Here is a 20,000-nt window from a genome sequence, read left to right as displayed (position 1 = left end):
GTATTAAAACAAACAACTGAAAAAGAAAACCTTTCATGAGCTACTTTTGCATTAAAACAAACAACTGAAAAAGAAAACCTTTCATGAGCTACTTTTGCATTAAAACAAACAACTGAAAAAGAAAACCTTTCATGAGCTAATTTTGTATTAAAACAAACAACTGAAAAAAGAAAACCTTTCATGAGCTAATTTTGTATTAAAACAAACAACTGAAAAAGGAAATCTTTCCTGAGCTACTTTTGCATTAAAACAAACAACTGAAAAAGAAAACCTTTCATGAGCTACTTTTGTATTAAAACAAACAACTGAAAAAGAAAACCTTTCATGAACTACTTTTGCATTAAAACAAACAACTGAAAAAGAAAACCTTTCATGAGCTACTTTTGAATTAAAACCAACAACTGGAAAAAAAACCTTTCATGAGCTACTTTTGTATTAAAACAAACAACTGAAAAAGAAAACCTTTCATGAACTACTTTTGCATTAAAACAAACAACTGAAAATGATAACCTTTCATGAGTTACTTTTGCTTTAAAACAAACAACTGAAAAAGAAAACCTTTCATGAGCTAATTTTGTATTAAAACAAACAACTGAAAAAGGAAATCTTTCCTGAGCTACTTTTGCATTAAAACCAACAACTGAAAAAGAAAACCTTTCATGAGCTACTTTTGTATTAAAACAAACAACTGAAAAAGAAAACCTTTCATGCGCTACTTTTGCATTAAAACAAACAACTGAAAAATAAAACTTTTCATAAGCTACTTTTACATTAAGACAAACAACTGAAAAAGAAAACCTTTCATGAGCTAATTTTGTATTAACACAAACAACTGAAAAAAGAAAAACCTTTCATGAGCTAATTTTATATTAAAACAAACAACTGAAAAAAGAAAACCTTCCATGAGCTACTTTTGCATTAAAACAAACAACTGAAAAAGAAAACCTTTCATGAGCTAATTTTGTATTAGAATAAACAACTGAAAAAAGAAAACCTTTCATGAGCTACTTTTGCATTAAAACAAACAACTGAAAACAAAAACCTTTCATGAGCTACTTTTGCATTAAAACAAACAACTGAAAAAAGAAAACCTTTCATGAGCTACTTTTGCATTAAAACAAACAACTGAAAACGAAAACCTTTCATGACATACTTTTGTATTAAAACAAACAACTGAAAAAGAAAACCTTTCATGAACTACTTTTGCATTAAAACAAACAACTGAAAAAGAAAACCTTTCATGAGCTACTTTTGCATTAAAACAAACTACTGAAAAAGAAAACCTTTTATGAGCTACTTTTGCATTAAGACAAACAACTGAAAAAGAAAACCTTTCTTGAGCTAATTTTGCATTAAAACAAACAACTGAAAAAGAAAACCTTTCCTGAGCTACTTTTGCATAAAAACAAACAACTGAAAAAGAAAACCTTTCATGAGCTACTTTTGTATTAAAACAAACAACTGAAAAAGAAAACCTTTCATGAGCTACTTTTGCATTAAAACAAACAACTGAAAAAGAAAACCTTTCATGAGCTACTTTTGCATTAAAACCAACAACTGAAAAAAAAACATTTCATAAGCTACTTTTGTATTAAAACAAATAACTGAAAAAGAAAACCTTTCATGAGCTACTTTTGCATTAAAACAAACAACTGAAAAGGAAGACCTTTCATAAGCTACTTTTGCTTTAAGACAAACAACTGAAAAAGAAAACCTTTCATGAGCTAATTTTGTATTAAAACAAACAACTGAAAAAAGAAAACCTTTCATGAGCTAATGTTATATTAAAACAAACAACTGAAAAAAGAAAACCTTTCATGAGCTACTTTTGCATTAAAACAAACAACTGAAAAGGAAAACCTTTCATAAGCTACTTTTGCTTTAAGACAAACAACTGAAAAAGAAAACCTTTCATGAGCTAATTTTGAATTAAATCAAACGACTGAAAAAAGAAAACCTTTCATGAGCTAATTTTGCATTAAAACGATTCAATCACATTGGAAAAGATTATTCACACAAACACTCATCTTATTAATTTTCTACCTATTGACACACATCAGAGCACGCATGCGCTTATGGATGCAAAGAAAATATCATCATCATCTCCTCTTACGCTTATTGACGCAAAGGGCCTCGATTAGATTTCGCCAGTCATCTCTATCTTGAGATTTTAATTCAATTCTTCTCCACTCATCATTTCCTACTTCGCGCTTCATAGTTCTCAGCCATGTAGGCTTGGATCTTCCAATTCTTCTAGTGCCTTGTGGAGCCCAGCTGAACATTTGCTGAACTAATTTCTCTTGGGGAGTGAGAAGAGCATGCCCAAACCATCTCCATCTACCCGTCACCATGATCTCATCCACATATGGCACCCGAGTAATCTCTCTCTTAGTTTCATTTCTAATCCTGCCCTGCCATTTAACTCCCGATATCCTTATGTTCACGAATCTACTGATATGCTCAAAACCTAAATGGAAAAACAAATTTCTACTTTCTTTTTAGCAATGAAGTTTGTCCGTTAATAAATTATATTTAACTCCCTGAAAAGATTAAATTTCATTAATATCTTGCATATTTTTAAATGTTTGCCAAGAAACGTTTCTTAATGTCGAATTAACTCAAATGAACATTATGGTTCTGCATTGATTCAAAGGTGTCATCGTTTGAAGGTTCAGTACATGAACCCCCTCTGGAAATGTTATTCCCAAGATTTGGGTAAAATCGACATTAAACTGGATTTGTGTATAACCATTTCAATATGAATCTATGTATATATTTTCACACACACGCGCATATATATATATATATATATATATATATATATATATATATATATATATATATATATATATATATATATATACACACATATAAATAAGAGAGCGGATATTTACACACACATACATACACACACACACAAACACACACACATACTGCTATATGATGCACTTTAATCAAGATGTAATTAAAAGGGAGATACGGCTGGGTGGTGTGAAAGCTCACCTAACCGTTTAACAGGCGGTATTGATGTGGGTGTCGGAGCCAAAAGCCTTTTCAGAACTTCATATTCTTCAACCTTTGCAATGCCAGTCCGTAATCTTTGGAGTGAAGAGGGAATGCTTGCGGGAAAACGTTGACTAATGGCACCTCTGTAACTTGTTACTTTACAGCTGAAATGACAAATGGGAAACGTTGGTAACACAGTGAACTGGTCAAGGGATTGAAACATAAATATTTGAAAGAAAAACATTGGTAGCACAGTGAATTGGTCAAGGGATTGAAACAAATATTTGAATGGAAAACATTGGTAGCACAGTGAATTGGTCAAGGGATTAAAACATAAATATTTGAATGGAAAACATTGGTAGCACAGTGAACTGGTCAAGGGATTGAAACAAATATTTGAATGGAAAACATTGGTAGCACAGTGAATTGGTCAAGGGATTAAAACATAAATATTTGAATGGAAAACATTGGTAGCACAGTGAATTGGTCAAGCGATTGAAACCAGTATTTGAATGGAAAACATTGGTAACACAGTGAACTGATCAAGGGATTGAAACATAAATATTTGAATGGAAAACATTGGTAGCAGAGTGAACTGGTCAAGGGATGGAAACATAAATATTTGAAAGAAAAACATTGGTAGCACAGTGAATTGGTCAAGGGATTGAAACAAATATTTGAATGGAAAACATTGGTAGCACAGTGAATTGGTCAAGGGATTGAAACATAAATATTTGAATGGAAAACATTGGTAGCACAGTGAATTGGTCAAGGGATTAAAACATAAATATTTGAATGGAAACCATTGGTAGCACAGTGAATTGGTCAAGCGATTGAAACCAATATTTGAATGGAAAACATTGGTAACACAGCGAACTGATCAACGGATTGAAACATAAATATTTGAATGGAAAACATTGGTAGCAGAGTGAACTGGTCAAGGGATTGAAACATATTTGAATGGAAAACATTGGTAGCAGAGTGAATTGGTCAAGGGATTGAAACAAATATTTGAATGGAAAACATTGGTAGCACAGTGAATTGGTCATGAGATTGAAACATAAATATTTGAATGGAAAACATTGGTAGCACAGTGAATTGGTCTAGGGATTGAGACATAAATATTTGAATAGAAAACATTGGTAGCAGAGTGAATTGGTCAAGCGATTGAAACCAATATTTGAATGGAAAACATTGATAACACAGTAAACTGGTCAAGGAATTGAAACATATATATTCAAATGGAAAACATTGGTAACACAGTAAACTTATTAAGGAATTGAAACATATATATTTGAATGGAAAACTTTGGTAACACATTGAACTGGTCAATGGATTGAAACTAATATTTGAATGGAAAACATTGGTAACACAGTGAACTGATCAAGGGATTGAAACATATATCCAAATGAAAAACTTTGGTAACAAATTGAACTTATTAAGGGATTGAAACATACATATTCAGATGGAAGACTTTGGTAACACAGTGAACTTATCAAGGGATCGAAACATATATATTTGAACGGAAAACTTTGGTAACACAGTGAACTTATTAAGGGATCGAAACATATATATTTGAATGAAAATCTTTGATAACAGTGCACTGATCAAGGGATTGAAACATATTTATTCAAATGGAAAACTTTGGGAACTTAGTTAACTTATTAAGGGACTGAAACATATATATTTGAATGGAAAACAGTGGTAACACACTGAACTGATCAAGGGATTGAAACATATATTTGAATGGAAATCTTTGGTAACGCACTGAATTGATCAAGGGATTGGAATATATATATTTGAATGGATATCTTTGGTAACCGAGTGAATTGATTATGGGATTGTAACATATATATTTGAATGGAAATCTTTGGTAACGCAGTGAACTGCTCAAGGGATTGAAACTGATATTTGAATGGAGAACATTCTTAACACAGTAAGTTGGTCAAGAGATTGAAACATATAAATTTAAATGGAAATCTTTGGTAACACAGTGACCTGATCAAGGGATTGAAACATATATATTTGAATGGAAAACATTGGTAACGCAGTGAACTGATCAAGGGATTTAAACATATATTTGAATGGGAAAGAATGGTACTACAGTGAACTGATCAAGGGATTAAAACATATATATTTGAATGGGAAACATTGATAATACAGTGAACTGATCAAGGGATTTAAACATATATTTGAATGGAAAACATTGGTAACACAGTGAACTTATCAAGGGACTGAAACATATATATTTGAATGGAAGTCTTTGGTTACGCAGTGAACTTGTCAAGGTATTGAAACATATATATTTGAATGGAAATCCTTGGTAACGCAGTGAACTGCTCAAGGGATTGAAAAATATATATTCGAATGGAAATCTTTGGTAACGCAGTGAACTGGTCAAGGGATTGTAACATATATATTTGAATAGACATCTTTGGTAACGCAGTGAACTGGTCAAGGGATTTAAGCATAAATATTTGAAGGGAAATTTTTGGAACGCAGTGAATTGGTCAAGAGATTGAAACTAATATTTGAAAGGAAAACATTATCAACACAGTAAGTTGGTCAAGGGATTGAAACATATATTTGATTGGAAAACATTGGAAACCCAGTGAATTGGTCAAGGAATTGAAACAAATATTTGAATGGAAAACATTGGTAACACAGTGAACTGGTCAAGGGATTAAAACAAATGTTCGAATGGAAAAGATTAGTAACACAGTAAACTGGTCAAGGGATTGAAGCCAATATTTGAATGGAAAAGCTTTGTAACAGTGAATTGGTCAAGGGATTGAAACAAACATTTGAATGGAAAAGATTGGTAACAGAGTGAACTGGTCAAGGGATTGAAACGTATATATTTTGACTGATAGGTCCTGCCTTTGATTTTTAAATTTCTTTGCACTTATGCTTATACTTTTATCATAGAGATGCATGTAAAAGATAGATAAGTGGATTATCTGAAGAATGGAGAGCGCAGCTAGAAATGTGCTGCTTTTATAAGTGTTTATTTGGAACCAGTTGTACAGGCAAAACTCTGTTTATAAAATGGAGATTTGCATAGTTTTTATTGTGCAAATAATAATGCATGCTATAAAAGCCTGAAATATTAAGGAAAATAAAACTTCCTTATAAAAAAAACAAAACAAGAAATTTAAAGAGGCTTTCAATAATTTTAGTATGTCTTTCTCTATATGAATTCTGAATGAGAGTATTTCCTGAAAGGTCACGAGACATATCTTGAAAGAATCGTAGTTAGAAATGAAATTATATCACGATCCAAGACAAACTAAGCCGGCACGCTTACGTCCCAAAAAGAGGTTTTGTACAATGCATTGTCGAAATTAAAGGAAAACCAGAAAAAATCTAAGCTGATTAGTAATACGAATTGACACTCGCTACCAGTGCATGTGTAGTGCGTATGAAAAAGATAAAACAGGTTTGTCTCATTTCTTTAATGAAAAAAACATTTGCATCTGGCTAAAAACGGTTTGCAGCTGAGGTTACTTTTAAACCCTGGAAATATTGTACAAAGGAGGCAATTTCATGCTGTACTGACGAACGTATAAGCTAATGAAAATATAGAAATAAGCACCAGATGCTTATATCTTCGAACCTGTTCTGTTGAAAAGGCAATTAAGAAAATGAATCAAAAGAAAAAAAAGTATGTTATTCTTACTCTTGGAAAATCTGTTGCACAGCCCAGTCCATAGAACTTGCGATATGTGATGGATATTGGAATTCATCATGGAACTCCAAGCTTGTAACCTCACACAAGTGCTCACTTAGTAAGCAAAGAAGATTCTCCAAGAGTGGGATATCTCCAGGTGTAGCAGTGATGTCCACTTTCAGAGAATCTGGACATTTCTTCTTGAAAAGGCTAAGATAAGAGTACACTCTAGAGTCCTTTATGGTTATATTATCAGTGATTATGCTGGGAATTCTTTCTGCAATGACATCAGCCACGATGTCAGCACACTTGACATTAGAAATGAGATCTAGCCATTCTTCTCTCTTCTTGATTCCTGTTTTTTGAAGGATTTTCACGAGCTCTTCAATGAGCGGTCTACTGATGTTGGTCCTGCTTGTCAGGTGTAGAAGTCCAGTCAGATGGACAAAGGTATTTTTGAATTTGTAATAATCAATTTGCTCCTCATCCTCATACAAATCTTTAAGGATGTCCATGATAACTGTGGAGGATGTTAATCCATTAAGTAAATCCATGAGTGATGAATTTAAGCTATTTCTAATTCTCCTAACTAGTGGTGTTCTACCAGTGTGATAGACCGATTCATCGCTCCATCCACAAAAGACCTCATTGAACATTCTACGTACTCTTTGGAATTGATTTTGAAGGATACTGCTACAATACCATTGAGAGGGAGTTGCATTATTAACTAAGGAGGATAGAGATAGAGATCCAAATTCAGAGAAAATTTGGTGCAAATCTGACTTAATCAAACATTTAATATCAAGTTGAACCCCTTTTTCTTTTAACTTCAATATTATGAACAATGCACCCAAAAACTCCTGGATACCCTTATGTGGATAATTGATTTTGTATCGCAAACCAGTTAATGTCCACATGATCTTGTGAACTAGAAATGCTCCAAGGGACTCCTCATGAGGTACACCTACCTGAGCACAAATATTTTTGAGTGATGAAATTGACTCATCTGATAACCTAATCTCATCATTCTTCAGTCCAACTAAGGCCTGTTTGCAGAGCTTAACTACAAACGATTCAACTTTACACTGAAGGTCATGTACACTCAAGTGTTGTGTAATTTCTTTGGATTTGAGTCTTAGCAAAAGTTTTTCTACAGTCTGCATGTGAATTTCATGATAGAGCTCCGTTGCTGTAGTGACACAATTGATCTTCCCTGGTGCGATGGACCACAAAATAGTTAGCAATACAAGATTGAGAGGCAATCGTAAGTGGTCTTGCAAATGACGTTGAGTTGTTTCTAAATAGTTGACTAGCCCTCGTGTTTCTTGTTGGCTTTTACCTATCCTTCGGAGTTCTTCGTGATACTTGGATGCAAACTCCTCCCTTCGATTTAAAGGAATGCCCGTAATCTTCAAGTAAGTGGTTTCTTCCCCGCTAGCTATCATTTTGAAACAATCCTCAATTTTCTCAGGTCTCGTGGTACAGAAAAGGGAAATGTCATGATTTTTCTTTAGATCTAAAATCTCTTTAAACAATCGATGTGATGACTTATTCATTTCATCAATGCCATCAATAACGATAAGCAGCTTCAGTGCTAATATGCATTTAACCATGTCATTTTCTCTAAATCTCCTTGAAGTTTTTGGCATTAAGGATGTTAAGAAATCGTGAAAAGAATTATTAGCCATGTCTCTACATTCCATATATAATAAAAAGTCAAAGGATAAAAGGGTTTCCATAGTTCCATTATCAGACACCCAGTCTGCTATCATTTTCCTGGTTAAGGTTGATTTCCCAGAGCCTGCGGGACCTTCAATGAGCCTAATCTTATTTAATCCATTCTCTGTTTTGCAATCATATGCTAATAATTTCTCATACTCTATGGTTTGGCATTCTGTTTCATCAGAGGGTGTCTTCATGTCATTGACAAGTTCAATTTGTGTGAATACTGTCCCGATATTTAGACTAAATTCTTTACCAGTCATAAATGTTACAGGATTAAAATCACAGAATTTATTGTATCCATCAACGATCTCTTCCTTTCCAAATTTCAGCAGAAGATTAAGTTGTTCTCGGAACAGTGGTGTATTGTCATAACTTTTAATATCAAATGCTGCTATAGGTGCAACTCGAAATCTGCTGATATCATTGTTTACTTCACAGACAAGTCTTTCTATCTCTGACCTTTCGATTGAATATTTCTCACCTGCAAGTCTTAAGCATTTCTCCAGATTATCTCGTAAGCTCTCTGTTTCTTGCGTAAATTCACAGCGTTCTAAACGTATTTTATCATGACACAAGTTATTTCTGAATGTTTTCAAATAGGACAGTGTCTGCTCAAGAGTGTCACCTCTTGTATACCATAAATCTGATTTTGAGGGAGCTATGCCATCGCAAGCATTTTTGATGCACAAATAAAGAAGTGTTACATCAAAAATAGACCCTGATGGGTCTTTGGACATTTTTTCTTTCTGTTTATTAGTGAATCTTATCTTGAAAATATTATGTGGGATCTTTTTCACTTGAAGTAAATACTCATCAAAACCCATTCCGGGATCTTTGTCTTTAGTGCCCCAGGTTAGTATTTTATGCATTACTTTGCAGTTTATAGAGTCATTTATTTTCAGAAGACGGAGTGTCCGTTGATCAACTTCATTAAACAGTGATAGGTCATCATTTTCCAAATTGTATCTTGGCTCCTCATCATTCACGTTCTCCAACTGGTTGCCTTCCTCTGGGTCCAGCGATAAATCACTTCGCTCTTCAGTGGTGTGATGTGATGAGTTGGAAGGATTACTCTTTGGCTCAGTCTGCATAGTAAGGGACTGTTTCTGAGAGGAGTCTCCTTGGGTTTGCTGATAAATAATTTGTGATGGTAGTAACTTGTTTTCTTTTGTTGCTTGCCTTTGAATTGTTGGCGACATGGTATTATTTCCTTTCATAAGATCTTGAGAATTGTCATCTTCTTCCTCTTGAATTTGTTTGTTAGCTTGACAACCAGATGTTTCTTGATGTGACAGCAAAGAATTCATCTTTTCATCAATTTCGTTTATCTGCGTCGAATTCTTGTTTTCTACTTCCTCTTGGGGCTTTGTTTCTGATATCAAATCTTTCAGGTCTTGACTTTCTATTTCATGTTGAATTGGCTGTGGGAAGTTTTCCAATTCGCATTTCTGTTGCAGCTCTGATGTGCAATCATCTGATATTACATTTGGTGGACAACCATATTCTTGAATGGATAACTGTGTCTCTAAACTTCCAAGTTGCTGAGTGTTGTTTTGCTGACCTGATGATATTGATGACGATTCTTTAAAGTTGTCCCAGGACTTTGACTTTATCACATCCTCCTGATTTTGGCTCTCCTGTTGAGGTGGTTCTGAAAGACCATTTCCCAATTCACATAATGGGAAAACTATCTGTTCCCCCTCAGATTTATCTTTAAGCTCTTCATCTGATAACATGTCTTCTTTATAAGCATTTCCTTGAAAGGATGACTTAGATGTTATATTTTCATGCTGCTGCGGTCTGTTGTTGTAATGATCTGTTGATGTTAAGGATGATTCTTTTAAGTCATCCTGGGACTGTGATTTTGACTTCTCCTCCTGAAGGCATTGGATCCCTAATTCATGTTGAGCTAGTTGTGAAGGACTGTTTTCCAAGTTGCATCCCTGGGAAACTAGCTTTTTCTGATCCAATCTACAATTTTCAACCTCTTCATATTTACAACTATATTCTTGAAAGGATGACTCCGACTCTATATTTCCATGTACTTGTGGTATGTTGTTTTGTTGACCTGACAATGTTGATGAAGTTTGTTTCAAGTTTTCCTGAGTCTTTGACTTTGATATCACATCGTTGGGATTTTCCCTTCTTAATTTGTGTTGAAGAGATTGTGAATTAAAGTTTCCCCCATTACATGGTTGGAGAACTACTTTTTTATCCTCTGATCTATAATATTCAACCTTTTCTGGTAACACGTCTTGTTTACAACCATTTTTGTGGATGGAAGACCGGGTCTCAATAGTTCCATGTTGTCGAGTCAAACTGGTTTGGTGATCTAAGGATGATGAGGATGATAGTACACCATCACTCACATGCCCCTGACAAAGCATCGTTTCAGATGGCTATGAATAGCCTCCTCCTCTGTTATCGGCTGGATTGATTCCTGTAGTTGCAGTGAAATCTTTGGTTCCTAGAGCCATCTCTAGTCTTGGCCCATCAGCAAAGACTCGGGGATTAGGTTTCTTTCACTTTGTCATCCACATTTCAGGACAGGTGTGTAGTTTCTTGAGTCGTACAGAAATATTTGCCATGTAATAAGACCTGTAAGGAAAAGCAACAAGCATGAATTAATCAAATATCCACGTAGAACAGAGCAGTAAAATAAAACAATGAACAATTCACAAATGCAGTCAATAAGAAATTTATAATTATTCATGGAAAATCCGTAATGATTCTGCAAATATGATTAAAACTCTGAAATAAAGCATACTTGAAATACTTTAAAAAAACAGTTAATATTAGGCATTCCGACCTTTCTTATATTTTTCAAACTGCAAGGAAGAAAGATTTGACAGTAATGAGACATTATAAGGTTTATTCAAGATAGAAAAATTATAATAAGCATGCATTCAATCAAAATACAGTAAGTTATGATGACTAAAACTGATGAAATGTGAAAATCATCCAAAAAAATATATTTCTTAATTGGATTTATCTATTTTTCCAATGATCTCCTTTACTGCAATAGAGAGATTAGAGATTAGCTATTCAATGATAATGTCATTTTTTGAAGGATATAGACACGGTCATATATGGTTTCATACTACTATAGTCGCCACAAAGATTCCGGCCGAAATAAGCCAACCACACCCTTCCCGATGACGCCATAGCCAATCACGTTGTGTCCCATATGTTGAGACCGCTGTTAACGCGGGAAACAATACGATTGGTTATGACGTCATTAGGGGTGGGGCTTATCTCGCTCAAAATCTCTGCAGCGAGTTTAATCATTTTATATAGCGAATTAACATATACATGGAAAATGTAGAAAATATTCAATCATTTAGGTCAAAGGGAGTGTTTGGAGCTCTAGGATAATAGAAAAGAGAAAAAAGAAAGCAACTATCAGATGAAAAGTATTTTTTGTAAAAAAAAATAGATTATTTGATGTGCATTAGCGAGATAAAAAAAGGAGACCGAGTCAAGAGCATTCATTCAGGACAGATATAATTTGTTGTCATCCATGCTAAGGACGTTTCCAAGTAGTTTATAAGCGTAGTTAAAGGTTATTAAGTAACTGCTAAGACATTGGAGAGGAGGTCCTAGAAAGATACTGAAGGAGAAATATCCTAAACATCCAGCAAGCACTTAAGTTTCTTATAAGATAGCCTATAGTAAGTGGCCCTGAGTGTATAGAGAGATTTTGTTATACTAATGACAAGCCTTCAGTTTATGAGTATAAAGAGGTTGATTCTTTGAAGTCTTAGAGAGAGAGAGAGAGAGAGAGAGAGAGAGAGAGAGAGAGAGAGAGAGAGAGAGAGAGAGAGAGCGAGAGGTGAAAATATGGCTTCAAAGGATCTAACCTATTGTCTTTAGAATAGGCATTGGAATGAAGAACACAACGCAGTTGCTCTCCAAATTCTAGAACCACAGGACTCCTAGGCCTGAGTCTATAGTTTATCCCAGGATCCAGAGTTTAGCCCTGGTTAACTTGACAGAATGGGAGAGGACCCACTGAACCAGTGTTTTCTTTTAGATCTTCCCCTCCCTCTCCATCTAACCCCACCCCCTCTGTCTCTGTATGTCTGAATCTAAAGTTACTCTTCTCAGCTCTTCTACCTTTGTGTTAATACTTTAATTGGTTTTACTTTATATTAGTGATGCAGTTTCTATGTCTATGTTCATTCAAACTTGGTGTTTTCTCGTCGTGAATCTTAGGAATTCTAAAAGTTCCGAAAGAGACGAACATCAAAACACCTTCATCTAGAGGGGCACTCAGTAGAGGGCAGACCTCTGCCGCGGCAGCTTATTTCTCGACTTTTTGCTCGACCTTGACCTTGATCTTTGACCTTAACATGCCTTAATTGGCGTGGATTTTCGTACACTCAAATATGAACCAAGACTCTGTTACAATGATGTCCAAACTTATGGCTGATTATGTAAATTGGACATTTTGCTTGCCCGTGACATTAACCTTCCAAAATTTAATAATTTTTAGCTTTTTACATAACAGTTATTCCTTGGAAGTTTCATTACTCTACGATTAAAATTTTGGCCAGGAAGCTGTACACAAACAAACGCGCACACACAAACAAACGCAAACAAGGGCTAAAACATCAATACTTCTCCATTCATCATCTCCTACTTCACGCTTCATAGTCCTCAGCCATGTAGGCCTGGGTCTTCCAACTCTTCCTCATGATTCTTAACTGGGAAGTTAGGGAAAGTGGGAGGGTGGACAGGATTTACAGGGTAACAACGTAACAGGTTCTTGTTCTCGGTGGCGACTATGAAAGCATGATTAAGATTTAGGAATGTTATGTATTCTTCGGTACCTAGTACTTCCTACCTCTAAAAGATATCAATTAAAATATTTTCTTTAGTCTCTATTTATTATTATTATTATTATTATTATTATTATGATTATTATTATTACAAGCTAGGCTATAACACTAGTTGGAAAAGCAAGATGCTTTTACCCAAGGGCTCCAACAGGGAAAAATAGCCCAGTGAGGAAAGTAAATAGGGAAATAAATACCGTAAATAAATAAATAAATATATATATATATATATATATATATATATATATATATATATATATATATATATATATATATATATATATATACCCCTTTCAAGAAATCAAACATACCACGCTCTAATTGTAAAACCAGACTAAGCATCGCTGCTTTGCTTTTTGTGAATTCTAAAGTGAAAAGTTTATTATAATTATTCAAATTCAATCTCGAAACAATTTAGTTCATCAAGAAGGCAATTACTGATCACAACTCCAACGAAACAGTTACCCGTCAAATCTGTTTGCTGTTCTCCCAGATGACGAAGTCAGCGGCCACCCCACCCCCACCCCCACCACCGCCCCCAAACTAAACTGGGAAGAAGAAATTCGCTGCCTGGCCGCGGTTCTAGCCAAGGGTTGCCAGGTTTTCCAAATGAGACAGTAGAAAAATGCCGAAAATATAGTTTTTAAGGCTAACCAATTTCAAAAAGGTCAAATTTAGGTATCTAGCACAAAAAAGGCACAAATTTGGAGTTTATGGGCCGAAATAGGCCAACTTGGCAACTTTGGTTCTTGGCGGTATGCCCAGTTTTTTTTTTTTTTTTTTTTTTTTTTGTTAGTTCGAGTCAAGAAAATAAGTGTTCCTTTCAAGGTTGTCCGGTCAGTCACTGGGATCAATGGGATAAAAGTGATGATAAAAGAGGTTTATTCTTCTTATTCTTCTTCTTTTTATTATTATTATTATTATTATTATTATTATTACAAGCTAAGCTATAACCCTAGTTGGAAAAGCAAGATGCTATTAACCTAAGGACTCCAAAAGAGAATAATAACCCAGTGAGGAATAGAAACGAGGCAATAAATAAACTACAAGAGAAATGTAATGCAGAATAATTAGAGGAATAGGAGAGGGAAGCGATCATATCCCTATTCAGATGCTGTGAATGAGACAATGAATGAATCTTGATAAAAAAGATACCGAGCCGTTACAAAGACTCATTATTCCTTCTAACACACCACTATTAATACTAATATTTTCTTGCTTCCTGTTAAATTAGAATATTTTTATTGTTATTTCTAATGAGGAAGCTATCTGTTTTTTTTTCTTCTTTTCTGTGAGGTCGAAATAAGTTTTATTTAAATTTCAAATGGGGAAACTATCTGTCAAGTTTTTTTTTTTTTTTTTTTTTCACCAAATGGCATGACCATGAAGCTAGTCTCTTATTCCCTCTCAAATCCAATATCCATTTACTTCTAAATATTAAAAAAACCTTACCTATTCATTTTATTACTTACCACAGGAACCTGACGAAAAATATTAATTTTTAACTGGAATTATCATTATAATTTTTATTACTCGCTAAACTACAACCCCAGTTGGAAAAGCTGGATGATACAATTCACTGAACAATTACAGATAACCTCTTGAGGTAAGAAGAATTGTTTGGTAATCTCACTGTTGTCAGGTGTATATGGACAGAGGAGAATTTGTAAAGAATATGCCAGACTATTCGGTGTATGTGTAGGCATAGGGAAAATGTGCCGTAACCAGAAAGAAGGATCCAATGTAGTGCTGTCTAGCCAGTCAGAGGGCCCCATAACTCTCTAGCGATATATAATTGTTGTTTTCCTAAAGCAACTTACTTACTTACTTTACTTTGATGGCTGCTTTTCCGATCCCATGCAGCAGGGGAATCCCACTCTCTACAGGACCTCCACTGTCGTATTACCTTGTTCGTTCAGTGTATTTAACGTTTCATATCGCGTATTGTTCATTTACTGTTAAATCGTCACTGTTAGTATTATTATTATTATTATTATTATTATTATTATTATTATTATTACTATTATTATTATTACTTGCTAAGCTACAACCCTAGTTGGAAAAGCAAGATGCTATAAGCCCAGGGGTCTCAACAGGCAAAATAGCCCGGTGAGGAAAGGAAACTAGGAAAAATAATATATTTTAAGAACAAATGACATTTAATTAAAAATTTCCTATATAAACTTTGAAAACTTTAACAAAACAAGAGGAAGAGAAACAAGAGAGAATAGTGTGCCCGAGTGTACCCTCAAGCAAGAGAACTCTAACCCAAGACAGTGGAAGACCATGGTACAGAGGCTATAGCACTACCCAAGACTAGAGAACAATGGTTTGATTTTGGAGTGTTCTCCTAGAAGAGCTGCTTACCATAGCTAAAGAATCTCTTCTGCCCTTACCAAGACGAAAGTAGCCACTGAACAATTAAAGTGCAGTAGTTAACACCTTGGGTGAAGAAGAATTGTTTGGTAATCTCAGTGTTGTCAGGTGAATGAGGACAGAGGAGAATCTGTCAAGAATAGGCCAGACTATTCGATGTATGTGTAGGCAAAGGGAAAGTGAACCGTAACTAGAGAGAAGGATCCAATGTAGTACTGTCTGGGCAGTCAATGGACCACATAACTCTCTAGCGATAGTATCTCAACGGGTGGCTGGTGCCCTGGCCAATCTACTACTTGTTGTATGACTGTTAAAAATAAGAAAGTCTTCAGTTTCCTCTTGAAAGCCTTAATGTCTTCAATCATTCGAATGTTTCGTGGGAGCTTAGTAGACATAAATCTAGATTCCAACAGTTTGAAGCCATCTGTAACTATTCTCGTGTCGACACGATTTGTTGGCTGCGCAATATGTAGCAATTCTCTTAAGTATTGTGGACGCCCGGTTATGATAACTTGGTGGGTTATTGTACATATTTTAAATTCAATTCTCGCTTTAATCGGCAGCCAGTGTAAATTGATTAGTATAGGGGTGATCCTTTCTCTAGGTGGGACACCTTTTATCAGTCTTGCTCCTCTGTCTGTTATGTTATGTAATTTCTTAAAATCAAAAGTTTTCAACTAAATCTCATGACTCTTTTAGATACCTAATTATTCATGTATCAAATTCTTCCATAAATTAGTATAACAATCATACGAATAGCAACCGTTTCTTAACCATATAGATACTATGCTTTGTTTTTAGGCTACGAAGAAGGATGCATTTTTCCTTCCTATATTGCCTGTCTGTTGGTAACCTGTTCACCAAGCCCTCAAATGGGATTTAGCCACTAATCTTTACTACTACTACTACTACTACTATTATTATTATTATTATTATTATTATTATTATTATTATTATTATTATTATTTTTATTATTATTATTATTATTACATTCTTGAGGGTACACTCGGGCACACTATTCTATCTAATTTCTCGTCCTCTTGTATTGTTAAAGTTTTTATAGTTTATAGAGGAAGTATTTATTTTAACGTTAATGTTCTTAAAATATTTCATTTTTCATTGTTTCCTTTCCTCACCGGTCTATCTTCCCTGTTGCACAACCCTAGTAGGAAAAGAAAAGAGCTGTAAGCCCAAGGGCCCCAACAGGGAAACATAGACGAGTGAGGAAAGGAAATAAGGAAATAAATAAACTATATGAGAAGTTGTGAGGAAATTTGAAGAACCGAAACAACATTAGAACAGATCTCTCATATATAAACTTTAAAAAGAGACTTATGTCAGCCTGTTCAACATAAGAACATTTGCTAAAAGTTTGAATACAAATACAAATAAATCAAATAAAAGTCATGCAAACGCAATCATCTTTTCAATTTTCTATTCATTTTAGTTCCGTTTCCCCCTGATATCTTGAAAATCTGTATAAGATGTGATGTTTTTTCTTTCTCCTTTTTTACTCTTGTCGGCCTTGATTTAATTTTCTGAAACCTGGTCTTTCCCTTATTGGGAAAAGGAAATTAAGCGAAAATTAATGAGGAAACATAGTTGTGTACATGGGAGTGTTTGTTGTTGGAAAACTGAAATTTTGAGAAATTTACACGATAGAGGATCCATTAGTAATGAGGTACTTCGTTTCAATTCTAGCTTCCAATAGCATACAATTAAACATATAACTTACATTTGTGATTATCATTACATAAATTGCAGATTGTTTCCCCTCATTCATGGTATCTTAGTTAAATAGAGTATCTTTGCCTTTTCATAAGGGTTTTGTCCACTTTCCAAGCAGGTCTTACCTCTTAGGAGTTGTAGTCCAAGATGGTTTTTTCTGAGAATCTTTGTAGAAATAGTTGATTGGCGAATGGTAATTTCATTCGTGGGAGAATAGTCGAATTGACTAGTTCGTTTGTTTCTTACTTTTTGTCCCCATTTTCGGTGTTCGTTTATGGATGGAAAGTAAACTGAATGATTGCCGTTTGTTAATTATTAAATGTAAATTCTTAACTTTCCCCTTTTTGTATTCTAATTGAATTAATTAATTTAACGTGAAATATATTCCTTATAAGGAAACAGTTTTGTTTTCCCGTCTTTATTTTTCAACGTTGTTCGGGTCCGACAAGGAGTTGGGAGTCTTGCAGTACCCGTCGTACAAAAGAACGGGTGTTCTTTTTCAAGATGGTGCAGGTAAGTTGAAATATAATTGATTTGAGTTGGATAATTCTAACATCTTTATGTCTTCAAGTGTTTATATCTAAAGCAGTATCGGTTTATCACCATTGTGGTTTTCTTTCTTTGAGTTATGAGCACCCTTTCGTCTGTAGAGGCTCAGACAGGCAAGTTTAATCTTTTTATCTAATTTCAGCAGGTATACTCTTGAAGGATTTTCATCCTTTGTGGTTTGGTCTTTATAGGTCTCTACCTTAAAAGGTTTTCTCCTGAAGAATTTTTGTCATACGATCAGGGTTTAAACTTGAGCATGTGGCTATTACCTTGAATGCTGCTTTTTACCTTAGATTACCTTAAAACTTTTCTTAATGTCGGGATGCCTGAAAACTCTAAATCAATCAATCCAATTTTCTTAAATGTGAAGCTAGTAAAATCAATATTACCGTAAAATTACCTGAAAAATTACCTTGAAATCATGAAAATTACTGCAAACTAAGGTAATTACCTTGAAAATTTAAACCCTGCATACAGTATTGTTATCTTTGTCATTGCCTTTATTGTTATCATTATGATTAATGATACAGCACTACAGTAGTAGGAATACCTGACTGGTTCAAGGTCAAGGCTACCAAATTCTTCGTTTACCCAAGGGATTACTGCACTGTAATTGTTCAGTGGCCACTCTTGGTTAGGGTAGAAAAGAATCTTTAGCTATGGTAAGCAGCTCTTCTTGGACACACCAAAATCCTACTATTGTTCTCTAGTCTTGAGTAGTGCCATAGCCTCTGTACCATGGCCTTCAACTGTCTGGGAGTAGAGTTCTCTTGCTTGAAGGTACACTTGGGTGCGCTATGCTATCTTTTTTCTCTTCCTCTTGTTTTGTTAAAATTTTTATAGGTTATATAGCAGATATTTATTTCAATGTTGTTACTGTTCTTAAGATATTTCATATTTCCTTGTTTCTTGTCTTCACTGGGCTATTTTCCCTGTTGGAACCCTTGGGCTTAAAGCATCCTGCTTTTCCAACTAGGGTTGTAGCTTAGTAAGTAAGTAAGTAAGTAAGTAAGTAAGTAAGTAATGATAATAATAATAGGGAAGAAAATTATTTTCAAAAGGAAATTAACCTGCCCAATGGGTCAAACTCTACTCCTACAGAGCTGGCACATTCAAGAAAAGAAATGGAGGTAAGCCATAAAACAGCAAAGGAATAACTAAATATAGACCAAAGAAAGATAAATAACTATGAAAAATTAACAGATTTACGTAAAAAAAAACTGGGCTACACAAGGCACTAGAAGAGTTGGAGGACCCAGCCCTACATGGTGGAGGACTATGAAGCGTGAAGTAGATGATGGATGGAGAAGCATTGAATTAAAAGCTCAAAATAGAGACGACTGGAGAAATCTAATCGATGGCCTTGGCGTCAATAAGCGTAGGGGGAGATGATGATGATGATGATGCTGATGATTAAACTTGACATGCTCACCTATTCAACCATTTGATTAGGAAGCTCGTTACACAAATTGATTACAAAATAACACATCTATTATTCTATGCGTTCTCGAGTCCACAGGAGAAAACTACTAGAATTTAAGAATTATTTCGGATCTTGTCAAGATCAGCGAACCCAACCATCACCGGGTTCGCTATTCTTTACATGTGGAAAATTGGGTTCGCTATTCTTGACGTGGTAAATTGGGTTCCCTATTCTTGACATGTGAAAATGGGATTCGTTAATCTTTACACGAGCTTTTCAGTTGCTACTTAAAGCTACTATTAACTTGTTGAACTTTATTTTGTTCACTTAAATAGCTAGTTAAATATTTTTTACTTACTTGAACAGCTGGATGAGTAATTAAACAAGTCCAAACATTTCAATTGCTACTTAAAGCTTCTATTTACATTTTTCTATTCACTTAATCAGCTAGTTCATTTTTTTCCTACTTACTTAAACAGCTGGTTGAGTAATTACCCCAATCCTTCAAAAATGGTTTTCATCTATATAATATAAAAGAAAAACTAATTTAGATATTCAGATATCCATTATCCCTCAAAATGGATAGGTCTACGTTCACGGAGGTTGTGAAACCATTATTGGGAAGGAAATGTTACCAATGATTGACTGGATGAAGAACAAATCAGTTATTTGACGGGAATTAACA

The 20,000-nt window shown here is 34.5% G+C and overlaps 1 protein-coding gene across 2 annotated transcripts in view; it reads right to left on the bottom strand.

Annotated features, from left to right (window-relative positions):
* The window catches only part of LOC137625806 (uncharacterized), a 33,446-nt gene that overhangs the window by 10,598 nt on the left and 2,848 nt on the right, over positions 1 to 20,000 (bottom strand). For both annotated transcript variants that reach the window (XM_068356687.1, XM_068356688.1), the window contains exons 2-3: positions 6,686 to 10,999; positions 3,004 to 3,170 (exon numbers count right to left, since the gene is read on the bottom strand). In XM_068356687.1, coding sequence (XP_068212788.1) covers positions 3,004 to 3,170; positions 6,686 to 10,788 — 4,270 coding nt within the window. In that variant the 5' untranslated portion in view covers positions 10,789 to 10,999. The remainder of the gene's footprint in view (positions 1 to 3,003; positions 3,171 to 6,685; positions 11,000 to 20,000) is intronic.

This window comes from Palaemon carinicauda, chromosome 2 (assembly GCF_036898095.1).
Source record: "Palaemon carinicauda isolate YSFRI2023 chromosome 2, ASM3689809v2, whole genome shotgun sequence".
In the NCBI taxonomy this organism is placed as follows: Eukaryota; Metazoa; Arthropoda; class Malacostraca; order Decapoda; family Palaemonidae; genus Palaemon; species Palaemon carinicauda.
The sequence above is the reverse complement of the archived record's forward strand: the minus strand, read 5'-3'. Positions and strand labels throughout refer to the sequence as shown.